This window comes from Nicotiana tabacum, chromosome 6, assembly GCF_000715075.1.
Source record: "Nicotiana tabacum cultivar K326 chromosome 6, ASM71507v2, whole genome shotgun sequence".
NCBI classification, from domain to species: Eukaryota; Viridiplantae; Streptophyta; class Magnoliopsida; order Solanales; family Solanaceae; genus Nicotiana; species Nicotiana tabacum.
The window spans coordinates 165,430,689-165,453,820 of NC_134085.1; the positions used below are offsets into that span (position 1 = coordinate 165,430,689).

A 23,132-nucleotide genomic window follows, 5' to 3' on the forward strand; every position below is an offset into this window, starting at 1 on the left:
CTTCTGGTTTCCATTCCAATCATCATATTGATGATAAATCTCATACAACTAACTTTGGAGAATAAATAGATAGAAGTGATAATAATTAATTAAAACTAATATTTCAGCACAATATAGAAATATAATTAGAAAGTTTCAGGTCAAACATGTAGTAAAATTGAGATTAATATTATAACGCTATCGAGCTTCGTCAACTATCCCAAAAAAAGAGATTACTCCATTATGGAGTATTTAAATCTCACAAAGAAAGAAATTCTTAAAATACTATCAACACTCTTAGAAAATTCAAAGACTACAAGATAAAATAAAATAGATAAAGAGAGAAGTAAAAACCAAAGCTAGAGAAAAGTTTGCTAATTAGGCACGTATATCTCCCCCTTTTCAACACAGACATCCTATTTATAGAAATCAAATCTCATAAGGTGCCACGATGCCTCGTGGTTCTTTTGCCATTATGCGTCGTGCTTCTCTTTTTATTCCTTTATCTGCTTTATCATGATATTTTTATTTCCTGTAAAATACTATTAGAAAATACAGATAATTGATATATTTTATATATATGCAATTGTGTTCAGATAAGAGATCCATTATAAATTTCCTTTGATTTAGTAAAAGACTAGAATGAGTGGAAATAACCTCAATACCCAGAAAATAGTTTAGCTGTCCCAAATCTTTCATTCTAAATTGGTCATCAAGGTAAGATTTCAAAGCTGAAATTTCTGAAACATCATCCCCAGTAAGTATGATATCATCTACATAAACAACAAACTATATAGTTGCTAGTTCTTTTTGTAAATAGACTGTAATCATTGAGTGAATGAAAACCCTTTCGAACACAAAGCACTAGAAAGTTTTGCATACCATTGGCGGGAAGCCTATTTAAGTCCATAAAGAGATTTTTGGAGCTTGCAAATATATGGCTGAGTAGATGTGGAAGAAGAATCAACAAAAACACCTTGGGGTAATTTCATGTACACTTCCTCATCCAAATCCCCATAGAGGAAGGCATTATTGACGTCAAGTTGAAATAATGGCCATTGGTTCTTTACGGCTACAACAATGAGGCATTTCACAGTGGTCATTTTGACCACTGGTGAAAAAGTCTCATTGTAATCCACCCCAGTAGTTTGTGTGTCACCCTGCACTACCAACCTAGCCTTATGCCTTTCTACTGAGCCATCTGTTTTAAACTTCACTTTGTACACCCATTTGCACCCGATGGCCTTCTTCCCATCAGGCAAGGGAACAATAGACCATGTATTGTTAGCCTCAAGGGCCTCAAACTCCTTTCTCATTGCTTCTTGCCATTCAGGCACTAAAGCAGCTTGAGAATAGGCATGTGGCTCAGATAATACTGTATGTGATGAAGATTGTGCATCCAAAGACTTGGACTTAGGGCAGTGGGAAAAAGAGGTGGTGACTGATGTGCAAATACAATCATTGAGGTATGAAGGTTGAATATGTATCCTACTGGATTTTCTTAGGGGTACTATTGGGTCAGATTTAGGAAAAGAGGAGAGAATAGGTGCAGTAATAGGAGAAGAACTAGAGCTAGATCCAGAAGGAATGGGTGAAAGGTCAGGTGAAGGGATGGATGTAGAACTAGATGGAACATATGATGAATTTGAAGAAATAGGAGGAATAGGAGAAGAAGGAGATGTTGGGACTGAAAGAGAAGGAGAGGAAGTAGGAACAGAAGAAGATGAAGAAAGAAGGAAAATGAAATCACAAAGGACTTGAGGAGGAAGGGAATTAGCAGAAGAGGATGAAAAAACTTGCATAGCAAAAGGAAAGATAGATTCATGGAACACTACATCTCTAGAATTAAAAAAAGATTTAGTTTCTAAGCTAAGAAGTTTGTAACCCTTTTTCCCAAAGGGGTACCCCATAAAAACTGCAGGAATAGACCTACTAGTAAACTTATCTCTGTGGACAGGAGGCTTAGATGCATAGCAAAGACAGCCAAATACCCTGAGATAAGAATAAGTAGGAGTTACACCAAAAAGCAATTCATATGGAGATTTATTGTGAAGGAGCTTAGAGGGAAATCTGTTTATCAAGTAAGTGACAGTAAGAACACAGTCCCCCCAGTATTTCATGGGCACTTTGGAGTGAAAGAGAAGGGCGCTGGATATTTCAAGAAGATGTCTATGCTTCCTTTCCACCACCCCATTCTGTTGAGGGGTGTATGGACAGGAAGTATGATGGACAATACCTTGTTCTATGAAGAAAGAAGAACTAGAGCCCAACTTTAAAGCATTGTCAGACCTTATAGTTAAAACTTTAGTGTGAAACTGAGTTTGGACCATAGCAATAAAGGCTTTTAGTATTGGAAATGCATTGGATTTAGTTTTCAGCAAATGTGTCCAAGTGGTTCTTGTAAAGTCATCAACTATTGTTAGAAAATATTTGCAGCCATCATGTGTAGATACATAATAGGGGCCCAAGTGTCAATGTGTATTAGTTGAAAAGGGAAATTTGTGTGAATTTCACTATTTGGAAAGGGTAACCTGGTTTGCCTTGCCATTGGACAAATGTTGCAAATGAAGTCTTGTTTACCAGATAGCACAGAAGCAATAGAAGAAATAGATTTCAAATGACTAAATGGAATATGTCCCAATCTGCTATGCCAAAGAGTGTTCATTTTATTCATATGAGCGGTATTTACAAATGGAACAGAAGAATGAAAAGTAACAGAACACTCCACATTATGTCTATTGGAAACAGGAAAAGCAGATGAATTTGAACAAGTAAAAGTAGATGAATTGAGGGCAGCAGTAAATGAAGTAAATGGTGTAGAAGAAGGCATGTGCAGAATGTAGAGTCCATGTTGTGTTTTACCAAACTCCAGAGGCCTCTTCATGGAAAGGCCCTGTAAGATAAAGCAGGAATAGAGACTGAAAATTAGTAAACATTTTAGTTGTGATACTAACTTGTGCACAGAAATCAGGTTGTACTGAAAACTAGGAACGAGAAGAACATGTTTCAGAATGGTATCATTGGACAAAGGTAAATCCCCAACACATGTTACTTTTACTTTATAACCATTAGGTAAGGTTACCAAGTAAGGAATAGGTACAGGTTTAACATTTTGTAATAGGTTACTATGGGAGGTCATATGGTCAGTAGCTTCAGAGTCCAGAATCCAGGATGTTTTGTCAACCTTACAAAACAAACAAGTATTAATTGAACATTTCGGCTTATTACTCGAAAAGCAATTGAGAATACCTGCAAAATTTGCAGAAGCAGTAAGAGTAGGTTATGAGGAAGAGTCATGATTAGACATATGATGTTGTTGAAGAAGAGATATCAGCTGAGTGCACTGATCTGGGGTCAACCCTGGAATGGTTAAAGCGTTTGGGGCTGAAGTTGCAGGTTGAGTGAACTGCTTGGGCCATGCTGTTTGAATTGATTGGGAACAGCTATTTCAGTCTGAACATTAGCAGCAATCCTCTTAGTCTTAGTGAACTTAAAATTTGGAGGAAACCCATGCTTTTTGTAGCATTTATCCATTGTATGCCCGAGTTTGTTGCAATAACTGCATACCACATTGTTTCTCCTGGGATCAAACGTGATTTTTGGAGGAAATGACTTCTGAGACCCCACCGAAAAGGATGTTGACTCTGATGGAAACGGAGAGATATTAGGCTAAATCTCCATTTGGCGTTCATCGGTGACCAACAAAGAATATGCCCTATTGATGGAAGGAATGGGGCTCATCATTAGGAGATTGCTCCTAGCATTTGCATAGCTCTCATTTAGACCCATTAGAAATTGGTACATCCTTTGATTTTCCTCAAGCTTCTGGATATCCTTTTTACCACCTCCACATGTACAATGACTGTCAGAGTGAACTGTTAGAGTACTGAGTTCATTCCAAACACTCTTCATCTTGGCATAATACTCAGGGATGCTCATAGAACCCTGAGAAATTGAGGCAAGTTCTTTCTTAACTTGATAAATTCTAATCTCACTAGGTTGTCCATATCTATCTTCCAGCTCCATCCATAATCTTTAACAAGTTGACAGTAAAGAATACTTTTACGAATCGTTGGCGAAAGAAGATTATGAATCCAAGAGATCATCATGTTATTACATCTATCTCATTGACTAAAAACAGGTGAGTTCAACGGTGGCCTCTCACAATCAGGTTGAATGAAATACAACTTGTTTTTGACAAAAAGAGCAATAAGCATGCTCCTTCTCCAGTCACTATACCCTGTCCCATCGAAAATTGTCCCTACTAGTGAAAGCCCCAAATTATCCGAGGGATGAATGTAAAGTGGGTGGTTGTGATCAATTGTGTCACTGGACAATGTATCACGATTACAATTAGCAGAGGAATCGGCAGGAGATTTGTCAGAAGGAGTAGAACCCATCACTAAAGAAAAATTAGGGTTTTCTGATTGTATCTACGCTAATACCGCAAAAAACACAAATCCATGAAATAGCCCAGAAAAAAAATGAGAAGAGAGGGAATATAGGGTAAAATCACAAGAAAAAAGAAAATATCAGCAGCAAAAGACGAAAACTCTGGCGAAACTCCGATTAACGGAAAACCTCGAAATTTTCACCGCCGAAAAAAATGGACAAAATGAACATCAAATTGAAGAGCGCACTCCAATCTACCCGGATACGCCGCTCTGATACCATGTTAAACTAATTTGAAGGTCGAATTTGCAGAAAGAAATTAAGATTAAGTGCAGCAGATACGAGAGAGAACACATCGAGAAATATTTCTGTATTAGAGAGAAAGTTAACCATTCGAAGGTTCTGGATAGATTCCTATACTTATATTCAAAATTGGGCCTAATTAAATTGGGCTTAACTACAACACTATCAATAATTATGCTTTGGGCCTCAGTTACATAACCAATACAAACTAATACAAAAATAACTAATACAAAAATATGCTATACCCAGGTCTTGTTATCCAACTGTCATTGCATAAGAATTCCCTCGCATGAACACATTTAGGGGTCGTTTAGTAGGAGGTATAACAATAGTGCTAAATAGAGTGTATTAGTAATGCTGACATTAGTTATGCTGGTATACTTATGATTAGGTAACTATATTTGTACTGTTTATTTAAGAAGAGGAATAACTTTCTCATCTTGGAGTAATTTATTTAGGCTAAATCAATGTCAATATTCAACTGTGAAAGATAAAAATACAGTAAATGTCATTTCGCAATTTATGCTCCATCTGACTTTGCACTCTCATTTCTGTTTTGGAGCTTTCATCTTGATATAATCTCTAAATTTATTAGCGTCCTCACTTTATTCTCTGCCATTGAACAAAATACAGAAATATAAACTTTCTTCTTGTGACAGTAGTACCACATTCAATGAACCAACTAGTTGCAGATCATCAAATGCTTCTTAAATAAATGCAAGATCGAATATTATGCTCATTTTTATTGATCAATTGCAAATCCTTTCTGGTCCTCGTAGTACTGACAAAAGAAAATAAATACATCCAGAAAGCAATTTGACCAACACTTCTGGAAGTTCCTCGCTTGTCCACTCATCCATCACGTATAAACTACTCTTGCACAAAACAACAACCCAATGTAATCCCACAAGTGGGGTCTGGGAAGTATAGGATGTACGCAGCCTTACCCCTACCCTGAAAAGGCAACTCTTGCACAATAATAAATAAAAAATACTCGTACAAGATAACAATACGACCACCATGATAGCGAAGCAACCATTCTTCCGCATTTTTCAGAGCACTTATGCCATGATCTTAACTCAAATCATAGGGGGAAAAATGTGTTCCTGTACTGCGGACTGTGTCTGTACTGAGCTGCTCATCAACTGAGAATTGTTAGGGCTAAGTGAAGAGTTCGCAGAACAAATACCATCTTCATCTTCTATGACCATTGCATCCTCATCAGTTGTGCCTCTAGCACGTTGAGAACTTCTATACATGGAAAACATATAAGCAAGAGAGACGTTGCTCTTCTTTGTTTCTCTTAAGGAGCCTGTGGGCTGACAACCACTTGTATCTTCAAGATTTTCACTGGAAGAATTAGCATCGGTTATTGATGCCTCCTCTCTAGGTGAACCACCTGAAGTAAGGCAATGTATATTTCCATCTACGGAACTCTCTGCAGGAAAGCTTGTATCACGTCGAGAGCCTTCCCTTAGCTTCATAAGGGTTGTCTCTGCATTAGAAGGAGGAAAGATTATCAACTAGATTTAACTGATTATTCAGCTTTTAGAAGTATATTTGCTCTTTATCTACTTCAGAAAAAAACTGTTCTTTATCTATGGCACACTATAAAGAATTGACGTGGAAACAAAGGATATTTTTCCAATTCGAATGTGATTTCTTGAATCTGTGGAACTGCAATAGATCTGATACAAACAGCAAACTTGGAGGACTGCCAGATTATATGAAAACCTAGAATATGCTAAAACTGCACTTTGTTTCTTGCACGTTTACCTTGAGCGCTAATTCACTATCAATCAAATATGAAGCTTGACAAGCTGCACTTCTTTTGAGGGCACAACAAAAAGGATCATCATAGAACTAAAAGCTGGAAGAGGAAGATAACATGACAATGGAACAGGTGGGCACACAAGGCAAAGCCCACAGCGGTAAAAGCTTCTTCAAATGAAGTTATCCGTAGATAACCTTTGTACAAAGCTCCTTCTTCCCAAATGGATATTTATACTGTTGATTGTAATGATAAAGATCAGACGGCATGTATTGTTTAAGGTTGACTCAAGGAGTATGTGATGGACAAAGTTTGTTTGTTTTCTGAAAATAGAAGAGAAAGAAAGCTTCATTGAGAGGGGGGAAATCAAAAGCGATAACTTTAGGAAGTATAAGACATACTTCAGCATTCAAACTTAAAGTTCCAGGAAGATTTAAATATTTATCTGCAGCTGCACTTGATTATTACAACCCCCCCCCCCCCCAACTACTGAAAATAGAACTATATCCTCCGTTTCATTTTGGTCCCAAAAATACCTTACTGTTAGTTTATTAGCTCACTTTTACCCCTTTGCTCTCTTGGTGACTCGAACCTGCAATCTCAAGTTGGAGGTAGACGGTGCTTACGACTTGTACAATATAGTCATATCATACCAACATTTAAGCTATAGTTAGATTATTCTGCAAGGATCCATAAATCTAGTGAAGCAACACAAGACAATGAAGCTTCTCTAGTGCCTTCTTATTGACAAGATTGTCACTACTTCAGCTGTTTCAGACTTTATGGACTTGGGGCTTGGGAAGTAACCTAAGAGAATACTAGAGCTCAATTCCTCATTCCTCATGTTATAGATGTACAAGTACAACCATATGATCATTTTCTTCTCAGGGCACCCTCATTTATCTACTTCTACCAATGAGGATAATATACAGCTACTATACTCAGCTACAAGATCTAAATGATGCTCTATGGATACTTCTCACTCTACTACAAAAGACGTCACAAAATCTTCCTTTGCCGTGGTTTTTAATGAACTGACATTAAAAGTTGAAACAATAATTAATTAATTACTCACTGACCTTTAAAGCGATGTTCTCTTGTACCTTAGGTACTCATTGGCCTTCAAAGCGAATTAATCTTGAATTTTATTTGCTTTTGCTCTATAGTGATTTTCCGATACGTAGAAGAAAAATTGGAAGTTATTTTTCCAGATGATCAAATTATGGTTTTAGAATACCAGAACCTGAGAATTTGGAGGCTCAAATTAAAACAGATCTATTATCTTCTGCCCATTCTACAGAATCAATTCATTTCCAAAAATGATCAAATACCCACCAGTACGCATAATCGATTCCTCAATTCTTATGAAGCCACACATGAATCAACAAAATACAATTACAGAAGATGGAGCAGATACCATTTCAATGATTTGCAAAGAAGGTGGAACTAAGAAGAAAAGGAATTGTACCGTAGATGGAGAGAGAGTCAGCTTTCATGAGCTTCGATGATGGCCTTTCCGACTCCAGTTGCTCCAGCGAGCTAATTGTTGACCGTCTTACTCTTCCCAGCATTCTCTTTCTCTCTCTATCTCTCTCTCTCTCTCTCTCTCAACTTTCAGAAACTTCCCAAATAAGACTCCCAAATCTACTTGGCGGCAAAAACAAAATAATAAATAGCGGGAAGTGGGGAAAAACGGGCATGGGCTTAAATTCCTATTTGGGCCAATAAAACGAAAATGTGGTCTGTGCCTAGCTGAGCCTTGACACCAGGTAGCCACTCCAAAGAGATGCTATTTAGAAATTAGCCAGTACTCTTGAATTTCAGTTTTTCAGTTTAATTTCTCGGGACAAAAATGTTCTGAATTATCCTGAAGTTAAGATTTTTAGTTTAAAATTTCAGAATAAAACAAGCACTGACTAATCTCTAAATAGCATAGCATCCTTGAAAATAGCCATATGCCCTCCACATTTAAAGAAAATTAAATCGCAAATCTCTATATATATATATATATATATATATATATATTCACACACACCCAATTTTAAACTTATTTACCCAATGTATCTAAGTTTTCCTATTTACAGAAAATACCTAAAGTTTGTAAACAAAATTTATACAACTTCGGTCAAAATTTATGATTTAGATACACTTTTTTTTGTACAAAATGCGGTTTAGAAACTATAATTTATATACAACTTGTATACAATTATGTTAGTTATATATATTTTGTATGATGTTTCTACACCTGACATACAAAATATATACAATTTATTTATGTCTTCTTCTTCGAATTTCAATCTGAAATTCTAACCAAAATCACGTTGAATCTTCACTAAATTCTCTCAAATTGAGATATAAACTCCAAAGGATATCTTCAATCATTTGCAATAACATCTAATTCAGACAAATAACAATTTCACAAAAATCAATTTTCAAATTCAAAAGTTCGAAGCTTTGAATGACCGTCAACTGAGTTTAGACTCATGTCTTCATGTTTCGTGGCCCTTAAACTAAACTGGCATCCAAATTAGCAAATATTGGAGAAGATTTGAAGTTCTATTTCATATTTTCTTATGAAAAAATAAAAAATCAATGAACATTGAATTGTTGAAATAGCTAACATTGTTAATTCCATATTGGTGTGTTAATATATTTTATAACTATTATGAATTTCCCAATCTATTATTTGTGGATAGGTTTCAACTTGCAAGCGGCATCAAAGTGAAGGAGCAATAGAAGTTTGAGAACAAATAGCAAAGGCAAGAATAAAATGGGGAATTTTGAGGTCTAATAATTACTTTGTATATAAATGGTAAATTGTATATCAACTTATAAGTAAAGAGCTCGTTTGGATATAAGAAATTTTTTCCTTTTTTCCAAAAGAAAAATCACTTTTTTCGAAACCAGTGTTTGTTTATAAAATTCTAATTTTCACTTGAAGATGCATTTTGGAAATTTTCGAAAATTTGAAAAACTCCAAAAAGTTGTTTTTCAAAATTTTCACTCAAATCACTCACAAAACTTCAAAAGCAATCCAAAATTATATTCATGTCCAAACATAACTCTAAATTTCAAATACCATTTTTACTTGAAAACTTTTTCCCCCATATTTTGGAATTTTACAATTCTTATGTCCAAACACCCACTAAGTTAAAACTTCAATATTGAGGGTAAATAAGTATCAAAAGTATAGATAAGTAAAAATCTCATTAAAAAAAGGTTTAATCCGATCAAGGTGTACTTTTCGTGGTAATTGGTTTAATTTGATGTTGTTTTTGAGTGTATTATTGCTTAGATGCGTTATTTGATTTCTTGAGACGCTTTGAAGTGTTAGATATATGGCATTTTAAGTTTTAACTCCTTTAATATTGGTCTAACCCCTAAGCCGGCCATAAATAAGTAAATTTGTGTGCTTTAAATTTGTTGAAATTCTTCTTGACACAGCAAATTTAAAATTTCAGTTGGTTGTAATTGTAAATGTTGAGTGCGGGTAAATTTTTCTATTAATTGCAATTCAAATGGTAGTTTGAGCACTGAAATAGCAATCTACACACTAACAGGTTTCAAAATTGGGAATAATTAAGTGCGGGGAGAAATTCAAAAATAACCAGATTTATAAGTGGTCATTCAAAAATAGTTACAATTTCAAAAGTAATAGAAATTTAGCCATTTTTCGTGTAAAGATAATTCTGAACGAAAGCACTGTTCAAAATTCGGAAAAATACTCCAGTATGCTTATGCTGGAACTCCAGTATAATATATCGGTTCAGCATAATATATTGGAAGTTCATACACAGGTGCACCGATCTCCAGTATATTATGCTGGAACTTTCGGTATTGCAGCAAAATAGTGACTATTTTTCGATGACTTTGCAAACACTGACTATTTTTAAATGACCAATACGAAAATTGGCTAGCTTGATATTTTTACTCAAGTGCATGCATCTAACTATTGGAGTTAGACATAAAATACATAACCCTCCATATGTAGGTCTGCCCATCTGCCCACAGCATAAACAGTACCATTCCTACTGTAAGGGAATCCAGTAATGAATCCTAATGCAATCAACTCTGATTAATTCGGTAACCAACTTTTGACACGCCTATTTAACTTGTTAAAAAGGAAAATAATACGAATATGTCTTCTTCTTTTTTTTTTTCTTTATACATGTAATATTGGAAATTCACTAATTCAATTAATTCGAATTCACACCATATATGACTCATTAAAGGAGGAAACGTTTTCTATCAGTAGTTTCTCCATTCTCAGAGCTCGAACAGAGGTTCTAACATAAAGAATTAAAGTGGAGAAATAATTGCAACTGAGACAATTAGTAGAAATATATTTATAGAAACAATTAATTGATGTGTTTACATATTGGACGACAAAGAAGATAATTTTAACTCAAATTAAGAGAGCGGGCAAGACCTATCCAGAAAATGGTTACTACTTACTTAATCTAAATATGTAAAACTCTTGAGAAATACTATTATACTATCTGTATATAGTAGTTGGAAATTTAATGGAAGAGCAGACACAATGATAAATTGATTAATATGATTTCTATAGGTGGGAAGAGGTAGTAGTGCAGGCAATACAAGCGAGCAAGAGAATAGCAGCAGAAACACCATCTTCTTCAACATTGGAGCTGCTCCTCTTGAACTTCCCTTTGTTGCATTGAATTATCATCTGTTTCTGCACTTGATATTTCACCTCTTGTTTCTTCTGTTCTTGCCTTATCTTCATTGCTTCTTCTACTCTTGACACCATTATTTCTTTTGCTTTTTTGAATTTTTTTTTTCTTAAGGAGAGGAGAATGATGGTGTTGAAAAAGATAAGAAGTAGTAGTAGGTAGGTATTATAAGGAGAGAGATCAAATGTGCATGAGAATAAACGTTGATTCACTCCCTATATATAGCCTCCAACACATGACTCTCAGCTGAATAATTAATTACACAAGTAACATAAGTAATAGAGGTGGATAGGATGGTAAAGATGGTCATTTTGCAAGAAATCTAAAAAAAGGCAGCTCGATGCACAAAGATTCTTTATTCATATAGGGTTGGGGAAAGACCACACCCCAAAAGTGTGATGTCCACAAACTACTCTAATACAAGCATCAGTGTTGATTCCACGACTCGAACCCTAATGCAAGCATCGGTTTGTTATAAATCTACATAAACAATATAATAGTACTCAGTTTTTTGGCCTTTCCTTTAACCATTTACCGCATGTGAATTTTACTAGTGGTCCCGATAATTTCAAATTTAAAAGGGATTTTTTCCGTTGTAATAAAACTTGCCAATTTGAAAGTTCAAATAGAAGCATACGTTCTATTCCATTAAATTAAACTAGATATACCTTTATAACCTTTTCCCCTAGATGAGAGGAAAAGTTTTACCAGCTAGTTATATCCAACTTCATATCTTTCACAGGTAAAAGCGTAATATTAAAACTTTATTTCAGAACCACAATTTAATTTGAAACCTTCTACCACCAAAGGCCAAAGCCAGCCTTGCAAAAGTAGAAAAAGATGGTTGAGAAAAGTTTAAAGTCTGTGAAAAGGTTAAAGATGGTTGAGAGATATATTGCCTATTTTTTATTTATCTTAAACCAAGCTAGGAGGGAGGAATCACCAACACCCAACTAACATTTCTTTAATTACTCTTCCCTTCTCCTTAGTTTACTTTAGTCTTTGAATTGTATATTCAGTTACTAGGTGCTATAAGTTCCACATAATTGGGATTTAAAAAAAAAATTGAAAGCAGTTACTAATTAAGGACTTGGCAAGTATATATTTTAAAGAGAAATTTTCATAAAGCACTACTTTTTAAAGCTTAAATACCATACGTAACTATAAGTTGCTTTATTAATATTCGTACCTATAATTTAATTGTTACCAACCTGTGTCAATTGTATTCGTTGCGTATCGAATACAACAAAGGCGAAATAGAGGGGTGTATACAAAGGGTACAACATGTACCAACTGTATTCGTTGACGCAACCAATGCGAAATATAGAAATACGAAGAAATAGAATGGCCTCGTTAAGAGTCAAATACAAGGCCTCTACTTACTAAGCCAGTGTTCTAATCAATTGAATTACAAGAGCTTTTTGCTCTTTTATTTCAGTTCAAAACAATTGGTCTCTTGTTTCAGTACTATATATGGATTTGCTATAAAATTCAAATATTACTATGAATAGTAATTTTTTGAAAGTATAACTATGAATGGTAAATATAGTATATATGCTTGTTGTGTCGCGTAATTTTTCCTAATTTTTTTTCCCCTTTCAGCAATTGCCGAACATGACATTATGATTGTGATCATGTTGTTTATGGTATAGCAATAATCTCCCTGAGAAATTACAAAAAACAATACTTGTTCAAGTTGTTAGAATAAACTTATCTGGATTATTTTGGTCATATTTAGCATTGGATTCTCCTTGCACTGTCCGATCATACAGTATGATTCATACTATATAGTATAGGTAGAATCAACTAATAATAATGGATTTACTTGATTATAATTAATCTTAGTTTATATATTAGCAAAATTACAATCAATACTGCAGATTCTTAATCGTTGGATGATTGGGTAATTATGGAAAAACATATACAGAAAAACAAAAGATGAGTAAACCACAGCTAGATCCCCCATTATTATGCCATCATACTCCTAAATAGCTGTGAATAATGTACATTATTTTTGGACTCTAACTGAACTCTAGTAATTGAAGAAAACAACTTGTTACTTTTTTTTATTATTATTATTTTTCTGGATTTTGTATATTTGGTCAACAAGTACTTGAAGTTTGAAGACATGAAATCCCATGTGCAAAGCCATGTGAGCATGTTCCACTGACCCATCTTCCTTGTCCCAATATATATTAATTCCTCTTCTCAACAACAACAACAACAACTCAGTATAATCTCACTTAGTGGGGTCTGGAAAGAATAGTGTGTACGCAGACCTTACTCCTACCATGGGTAGAGAGGCTGTTTCAAAATAAAACCCCCGGCATCCTTCCCTCCAAAAATTTCCCACCTTGCTCTTTGGGAGACTCGAACTCACAACCTCTTCTCCTTAGCTTAATTAGGCTTTTGTTTTTTTGCTTTGTCACTCTCGCAAAGGGAGCCTTCGCGTAACTGGTAAAGTTATTGCCATGTGAACAGAAGACACGGGTTCAAGTCGGGGAAACAGCCTCTTGCAAAAATGCAAGGTAAGGCGGCGTATAATAGACTCTTGTGGTCCGGCCCTTACCCGAATTCTGTACAATAGTGGGAGTTTAGTGCACCGAACTGCCTTTTTTGTCACTATCATATCTACCCCTTTTTTTCAACATCCATATTATGAAGCATCATTGTTTATAACAGTATAGCTAGCCGTTGTCCAAATCATGTCTCAATTCAAAGTACAGTACTATCTTTTGATAAATTAATTATCTCCCATAGCAGAATTAATTATAAGAAATTATCAGAGGCTGTACGGAGGACGAACTTCAATTAACGTGTTTCTCAATTCATGCTGCTGCGGATAAAGAAGATACTAGCATAGAACATAACTAAGTGAAGTTACATATGGCACAGCAGAAGTTTCACCTCTATACACATGTTATGTAAAAAAAATTACTCTAATTAGAGGAAGAAATCAGACTTTTTGTGGCGACTTATTTATTGCAACAAAATCTAGACTTTTTGTGGCGACTCTAATTGTCACTACAGAACGTAAACTTTAGTGGCGAGATTTCTCAGGTCACTTTTAATACATGCAGCTAATTGTCCATAACACATGAGACTACTAACGTATAAATCAAAAATAATTATGTTACTGTTACGACAAGTTAAAGTACACTGAGGAATTAAGCTTAAATCTCACAAGAGATTTGAAACACTTATAACTATAGTAAAAGGAAAAAAAAAGGAGTACGAAGAAGAGATAGACATATACAAACTAGGTTCGTGATTATTGGAAAGACAAAGGGATCTTTACTCAAATAGCCAGCAGATTGCTTATTTATTTTTTTAGCCAGTATGTACAAATTATACATATATATTATATATGAATTATACAAATATTATACATCTACTGGTTATTTTAAGTTTAAGCAGTTGGGCGGCGAGTGGGCATTAATTCAATGCATGAAACATGAAGGACCAAAATTGATAGCACATATGTTTGTTGCCAATGAAACGGACAAGGAATGGGGTTTAATGCATGAGCCCATTATTCTTAACATGAAGGGGCCATGGGTCAAGAAAATGGGTTGTTGCCCATTTTCGCAGCAACTGTTCTTTCTGGTCTCCGCACCCTTACAACTCTGATGGCGACTTCTGATATCGAATTTGAATATATTCCTAAAATTGAACTAACAATAGTTGCATAGATTTTTTTTTGAAAAGGTCCTACTTAAATTAATAAGATTTTTATGTTTATTAGGCACATTCTTATTTTGTTGAGTGCTGAAAACGTTGGCACTGAACAACGTTGGCACATTCTAATGTTGCTTCCTGAGTTTGGCCAGGGCGAAGTGCACATAGAGCCGATTTCTAGACCCCATTTTTAAGCCATAGTCGAAGTTTCTAACTTTTACAAGTTTAAAGCAATGTTAGGCACGCAAATTTGAAATTTTGGCATACGTGTCGGAAAATTAGCTTGGCAAAGCCTAACTTTAGATAATATCAAGTAAACTTTAGAATATTTTTGCCTGAAGTTCTAAGGATAGATAACTAAAGTTCATGCATTTTTATATAAAGTTCAGACATGTTATATTTTTCGGATATCCTTCTTTCTCTAGTACGAAATGTCAAAGACATTTGATAATATGCCAATTAAGAGTAGTTTATATAGCAAATCTTCATCTCCTCCAACATTTTCAAGCTTAATTTGTCAACGAACTCACATTTCATAGTTTGAAATCTAAGACCAACTTCTTTAAGCTTGCATCAATGATGATTTTTAGATGACGTTTTAATTTACTTCATGAAATCTTGTATATAAGAGATTTTGGAAGAAGAAAATAAGCATTTTCGATAATACCTACTTGATTTAAACTAGAAAATAAGCGTTTTCGACAACACCTATTTATACTTACTATTCATATTTGAAATTCAAGACTCACTTCTTCAAGCTTGTAACATTGATAATATTAATTCTGACAATTAACTGGCTACAGATGAAAAAAAAAATTGAAAGGTGGCTGCGCCTCAAATGATGCTGCGCACATAGGCTGTCTGTGCAAATTCTCGTTCGGCCCCGTACAGAGAGAATCTGGACCATTGTTAGATTTGCATCTATACCCGTTTTTTGTGTCACGTTTTAATTTGTGTCTGCTTTACAAAATGATTGCAAATGTACCCGCTTTTTCGCATAACTTCAGCATACGGGACTGAAGTAGCGAAGGCGATCACGCAAAACTTCAGCATTCTAGTAGACGGGTCTGAAGTAACAAGTGTGCTGAAATTTTTATTTTGTAACTAGCGAACTTCAGCTGAAGTTTTTATTTTTGTAACTGGCGAACTTCATTTGTAACTGGCGGATAGCTGAAGTTTTTGTTTTTGTAACTGGCGAATTTCAGCTCTAGAGCTGAAGTTTTTGTTTTTGTAACTGACGAAGTTTTTGTTTTTGTAACTGGCGAAGTTTTTGTTTTGTAACTCGCGAACTTCAGCTCTAGAGCTGAAGTTATTTAGTTCATTTGTAAAAATTTCAGCACTATTTATGTTTGTTTGGGATCTTGGTCATCTGTATTTTGTTTGTAATTATGCAACAAGAAAAGAAAACGAGAGTATGTACAAATCTAATAACTTATCATTATTCATTGATCAGTAAAGTCACCAATTTCAACAAAAATCTTGCAACTGAAACTAACGTGCCTCTGAACTAATTAGTTACATCAACAAGTAACGTAGTCTAAATTTACTATTACATAGCTTTGAAAGAAGAAAAAAAGGAATGATAATACAAGGGTCAAAATACATATGACCAAGATCCCAAACAAACATATACACCAAGAATCTACTCATATAATATAGTTACAACTAGTTATTTAGTTCATTTGTAATTATTTATAATTTGTTTTAAAATAATCTGATAAACATATTTATGGCAATCATCCCATGAACTGAAGTTCCATAGCCGCACCAATAGCAGAAGAAGGAGGAGGAGGAGGAGGAGGAGGAGGAGAAATGGGGCTGCAGTTATTTAAAAAGTGAGTACAAGTTACAAGTTTTAAAAGAAAATGAGTATAGGTTAAATGTGAGTGACCAAATAGGGCACCCCGTGCAATTTTTACGGAATTCAACCGAAGTTATGAGTCCTTAAGCTCAGTAGTTTGTAACCTATTTGACACGAACCCGGTATTTTTCTTACATCTTAACCCATGTTCAAACTACAATCTCCACTTTTTTCACACAATATCTTGGGGTAGGTGCACAAACCGTCATTCTTAGAGATATTATTTAGAAATAGGTCAGTACTTATTTTATCATAAAATTTGAATTAAAAATCTTAGATATAGAATAATTCCAAAACTGAAATTCAGAACACTGGTCAATTTCTAAATAACAACCTTTTAGAGTAGCTGCTAGCTACCCGGTGTCATTTCTACCAGTATCTTCGTTACTTCAAAAACTGGATTACTAGCAAATGCACATAAGCTGGTTGATTTTAGGAGCGCCGCTTAGAATAATTTTAGGTTGTTTTCTTCTATTTGTTTATAACATGAATAAATAAAGTTATAATTTAAATGCTAAAATTGAAGTTAGAGATAACATACATCCTAGTTCGGACCATAGGAATAGTCTAGCTCGAGCACAAATTCATGATTTGGAATTTGGACAAAAAGAATTGTTTACCCTAAAATTCGAGTAACAATTAAACTTATATTATAATTTTAAAGATATGTGATTTAATCCAATACCAATTGATAAACAAGGTATTAAATAGATAAATTAAAGAATGAAACGAGTCGAACCAGTATTGAGCTAAATCTCGACCTAGGACATTCTCGAGGTGGGATAGTGAGAACAACAAATTGTAAGGCAAACTCTGATGAACAGTAAGCAAGAAAGTGATGAACGTATATTTTCTTATCAATCAACCGTGGGTTACAATTGAATGGACTTCCCTTTATATAATAGGGGAGTCCCAAATAAGGTACACTTCTTATTACAATAGGAAATCGTATTTGACAGTCGTCTAACCGCCAAGGATCAATCCATTCCAAAATTTGCGCCGCGATCTTCGGACCGTTGCGGGCTCGTTCCTTCTGTTACTAAATCATAACGGTATTATCTCGAAGCATGCCTTCTTCCGACCTCGCAAATGATATCGATCTCGACCTCGCATTGGGGAGGAGCTTCGACCCCAAGCTTGGCGTCCCGGTCTCCCGATGTGGTATCATTTTTTCCCTCGAAGAACGAAATCGGAGTTTCTCGATTTTCACCGCATACAAAAATTATTCATTGAACAACCTAAAAGAAAAACAATACTTCTAATAACAAAACCTAAAAGCTTCTTGCTTCTTTTTTATAATATATGATTCCACTCCCTCCGTCTCATATTATATGTCATGATTCTCTTGTACACGCCTCTTAAGAAAAAAATAATTAGGATATAATTTTGGTAATTTTACCCTTATTCATGTCTTAATATTTAACTTTCTTTATTGGTATTTGAACAAAGTTATCCATAATTTAGGTGTTTGTAATTTTCAAGGTTAATTATTGCTAAAGATAACGAAGGAAAAAGATAATTAATTTTGTTTTGAACTTCTAAAGTGACAAATAATTTGATACAACTATTTTCAATATCCACGACTCATAATATGAAACAGAGGGTGTAATTCCTAATCTTGAAATAGAAGATATGGGACATACACTATATTACTCCCTCTGTCTCAAATTATATGTCGTAATTTTTAAAAATACTTATCTCAAGTTATTTTTCATTTTAGATGTTCAAGACTAAATTAATTATTTTTTCCTATTCTACTCTTAATATTAAGTATTCTTGAAGATTACAAATACTTTAATTATGAGTAAGTATTAAATAAATAAAAAAGATAAAATAATTAAAAATTCTTCTTATATAAAAGTGAAGTACGGACTATACAATTTGAGAAAGGGGAACACCACCTCGATTGTCACAAAGATAGGTGTTAAAAAAGGTGACAAGTGTAAGATTGTGCGCTTCGCTTTTGCCAAGTAATCCGTGGTCGGTTTTATCCGCTTACTAGTCACGCAAATCAAGAGGTGGAGTGTCCGTTTCAACTCAAAGTAGTAGACATGACTGGTGTGAGTGGCCACCTAAAGAATGGAAGGTGAATTTCAAAATTGTAGAATGTAGTAGTTACTAGTTATGTTTAATCTCAACGCTCAAATATTTGTAATCCAGCCTCATGTTTTTTAATCTCTTCCAAATCGATCATACTGATTTTTCGATAGCTTTATTATGTATAATTAAAATTAAATTTTTCAAAATTGTTTCAATCATATCGAATTTCATTAGTATTATTGTAATTTCGTTAATTTTGGATACTTTATTTCTAAAATATCACATACAAACATTATTATTAGAATGTCTAATTTGTTATGTAAAATAATAATTAGCTTTAATATAAAATATAAAGTATTTATTAAGACAATATTTGAATTACATTGTGTATAATGTTTCTGATAGAATATGTACTAAACCACGTTTATATAGGTCTAAATTTGACAACTCGGCGGTAACCGATAATAAGACAAAGGACAGGGTCGACCATGGTGTAACGACTGAAAGTTACTCTTAAAAAGGTCGGTTTTAAAAATGGGCAACCGAGATGAAGAAATAACGGTAGCATAGGTTCAGAGATAGACATAAAGAATATTCATTAGATATTCTTTATGCTATACTTTTTAGAGTTTTTGAGAAATATCTCTTATAAATGGGAAGAGATATAGAACAAAAGAGGATATAAGAGCACATTGTAAAGGTGGACAAAAGATAATATGCAAAGATTGTCTTGTTCACTGATTATGTTATTAGAAGCATACGTTGTTCAATCTTTATTCACAAGATCCAAAGATTCCATATTCATCTTCACCTTTCACTTTTCCACGTCGTTAATAGAAGAAAGGAACGTCTCAATCATACAATAGTTAGGCGGTAGATCCTTTCTTATTACACTTATTGCCGGTATCTACATTTATTACATATTCATGTTATCATACTTAATGTCAATCATTGATCATTAAATTCATTATTTAATGCTCTCGAGGGTTGTTCGTCTCGTGAGTATCTTGTTATATTTGGTCAAGAAATTATTAAGTTAAACTAAAACTCACCCCTTTAATTCATCATTAATTAGTTTAACTAAAAGGTCTAGCACTTTTTTACTCAAACAACATCTTCTCTAAATATTTATTACTAGTACTAGTATTTATTTAGAATTTAACTTCATTAGAGCGATCTTAATCTTGATTATTTTGCATACTTGCAAAAACAAATTTAAATAGTAATAGAATTGCTCACCACAATCACAAAGAGTACTATATGTTTGTCGAATATAATTTTTATTAACTAGAGCTTGTATGTACTGTTACACAACGCCTTCCTGATGATCTTTGGAAGGGCAACGTAAGGCTAAGCAACCGATGTCAGTGCGGTTGCTGTCCGCCAATGAGGTCCTCGCCGCACGCTAGACTAGATTGTCAGTGTCGTGCGGGAAAACCAATGTCGTAAGCAAATTGCGGAAGCTGAGAGAGAATTGGGTTTTGAATGATGATGATGATTTTATTGCTGAATGAAAATGATGATTACAATGATGTGGTGTCGCGGGGGAGAGACACCAGAAAATGCTGATTGAAATGTTTGATTGTTTGGTCCCCCTTAATAATGCTTAAAAAAATAAACCAACATTACAAGACTAGTCCTAATAAAGCTGTAGAAGCACACTGAAATGAAAATGATGTAAACTAGCCTATGATTACAATGAAAAGGACTTAGATTATTACAAGGAAAAACTAAGTCCGATGGCAGCATCTTTGTCTTGCGGGTCAGGGTCTGCGCGCGCGTTGCTGTGGGCGCGCGCGACACTTGATGTGCTGGCCTGAGGCTGGGCACTGGTGCTTGGCATCAGGGTCTGTGCGCGAGGCGCTGTTGGAATGGGCCTGCAGCTGGGCGCTGGCGAGGCATCAGGATCTGTGCGCGCGGCATTGTCAGGGCGCGCGGCGCTGTTGTCATTGGCCAGCCCTTGGGCGCTGGCGAGAGGCATCGGTGGGGCGACAGAGGCACATGCGCGCTTGTCACTTGGCGCAGCCAAGACCACGGGGCCGACCATGGCGCTAGGCATTGTAAGGCTTGCTAGGCCGCCATGGGGCGCGGCCAAGGGGTCATGGGGCATGTCTGGAAAGCAGCCCATGACATTCTCCCCCACCTGAGTTGGCGCCGTCCTCGGAGCCTTATGATGATGATGATGATGATGATGATGTTTCTGATGGTTGTTGGATGGGAGGTCTGCGCCCCTCTGTTGTCTGAGCTTGCTGTTGTAGCGAAGCAATGATTTCATGCGGCTGACATGGAAGACTGGATGGATCTTCCACCAGGATGGAGTTTTCACCTGGTATGTGGACTCCCCAATGCGTTTTTCAATGGACAGGGGCCCGATGTATTTTTGTTGCAGGCGAGGGTCATGGGTCCTTTCTGCAAACAAGTACTGCTTTGGGATGCGTAGCATTACTTTGTCCCCTGGTTGATGTTGGGAAAAGCAACGCTTTTGTTCGGTGAACCTTTTTGCCCGCTCTTGGGCCCTGGTGAGATAGCTCCGCACTATCTCCATGTTGCGCTCCCATTCGCTCGAGAAGTTGGCAGCTCGAGGAGATTTCGGCATGGTTGATGCATTCACCGTCTGCGGGAGAAGCGGTTGCTGTCCGGTAACAATTTCAAAAGGGCTTTTGTTTGTATGATGGCTCTTTTGAGAATTGAAACACAGTTGAGCAGCATCCAGGAGCTTCACCCAATGCTTCTGTGATCCGGTTGCGAAGTTGCGGAGATATTCCTCCAGCATGTCATCGAACCGGTCTGTCTGGCCATCCGATGGTGGATGGATGTCTGTGTTGTGACTCAATGTTGACCCAAAACACCTGAAGAGATGAGTCCAAAAGTTGCTAGTGAAGCGTGAGTCGCGCCTACTAACAATGTTTTTGGGCAGGCCCCAATGTTTGACAATGTGCGAGAAGAAGAGTCGAGCTGTATCTTCTGCTGAGATGTTTTGCGGGGCTGCTATGAAAGTTGCATAGTCTGAGAACTGATCTATGACAACCATGATGGATGCAAGATTGCCGACTTGGGGCAATCCCGTGATGAATCTGAGGGAAACACTTTCCCATGGTCTCTGAGGGACATGTAATGGCTGCGAGGGTCCCGGCTGTGATGAGTGATCCGACTTGTCCTTGTGGCATGGCTGACAAGTCTTCACACGATGATGAGCGTCACCAGTCTTTTGAGGCCGATGACATGATGGTTGATTGTTGCTGCGAAGGGTAGCCTGAACCTGGGGTTCATGTCTGTTGACTACCTTCTCCAACTGCATGACCGAGATGTTTTCAGCGGCCATCTTTATGGGGAAGCATGGTATGGTGCAGGGCTTGGCCCCTTTTTCTCCCATCATCAGGAGCATGTTGGCAAATGGTACCGGAATGGTGTTGGTTTGCCTCATGAACTCTAAACCCACTATGATGTCGAAGTCATCTATGATTGCGATGCGCAGGTCGATGCTTCCTTTGTATGGGCCAAGTTTCACTGGGACATTTGTAGCTGTTCCACCCAATGTCTGAGGTGGTGAGTTGATAGTCTTGACGCGGCCTTTGCTCTTTTGTACCACAAGACCTAGGCGCTCTACTTGCGTTGATGACAAGTAGTTATGGGTGGCACCCGTGTCTATCAGTGCGTGAAGGGGCTTGCCGTTCACTTTCAATTCGACGAACATTAGGGTCCTCGCTTGCTTAGGAGGTCCTTCGTCCATCTTTTCTTTCCCTTTCCTGGTGATCGGGACTGATGTTTTCTTAGGAGGACATGCACTGGTCCCCGCTAAGGCATGAGGGATAGAGCCAACAATTGCATTGAAGGCGCCTACCTGGTTGTCTTCAGATGTGTCTGATGCATCTGTCTCATCCTCGACAGTCTGATGAGCATTGACCTTGATGTTTGGGCATTCATTGTTCCAATGTGCCCCGCCGCAATGACGGCATTCTGAGGGAGGCTTTCTCCCCTGATTGTTGTTGATGGATGCAGCACTGTTGTTGTTGGAGGGAGGAGTCTTAGTTTTGGATGCACTCCGATCTCCCCCACTTTTGCTTGGGCCACCATTGCTGGGATGGTGCCCGTTGAATCCCCCTCGGACAGACGGCTGGGGCCTGTCGTTCTGAGTTCCCAAATGATAGTCGCCAAGGCATTCTGCAGCTTGAATGGCCTTGGGCAGGGTGTCTACCCGTTGTCGTTGTAGTTCCATACGGGCATGAGGTTTCAAACCTTCTATGAATGCGAAGAGTTTGTCTTTGTCCCCCATGTCGCGTATGTTTAGCATGAGTGCGGAGAATTCGCGCACGTACTCCCTCACTGATCTGGTGTGGCGGAGGTCCCGTAGCTTTCTCCTGGAATTGTATTCCACATTTTCGGGAAAGAACTGCAGGCGTATGGCTACCTTCAA

The 23,132-nt window shown here is 36.5% G+C and overlaps 2 protein-coding genes across 2 annotated transcripts; both read right to left on the bottom strand.

Moving 5' to 3' along the window:
- Positions 1–3,648: 3,648 nt before the first annotated feature.
- LOC142182161 (uncharacterized) lies at positions 3,649–4,005 on the bottom strand. Its single transcript, XM_075256158.1, has one exon. The coding sequence runs from the start codon at positions 4,003–4,005 to the stop codon at positions 3,649–3,651; it is 357 nt and encodes a 118-aa protein (XP_075112259.1).
- A 1,387-nt stretch (positions 4,006–5,392) lies between these two features.
- On the bottom strand, positions 5,393–8,079 carry LOC107787154 (uncharacterized). The gene is made up of 2 exons (XM_016608678.2): positions 7,914–8,079; positions 5,393–6,169 (listed from the first exon to the last, which is right to left on the bottom strand). Exons 1-2 carry the CDS (start codon positions 8,014–8,016, stop codon positions 5,754–5,756), a joined length of 519 nt encoding a protein of 172 aa, XP_016464164.1. The 5' UTR covers positions 8,017–8,079; the 3' UTR covers positions 5,393–5,753.
- Positions 8,080–23,132: the final 15,053 nt, after the last annotated feature.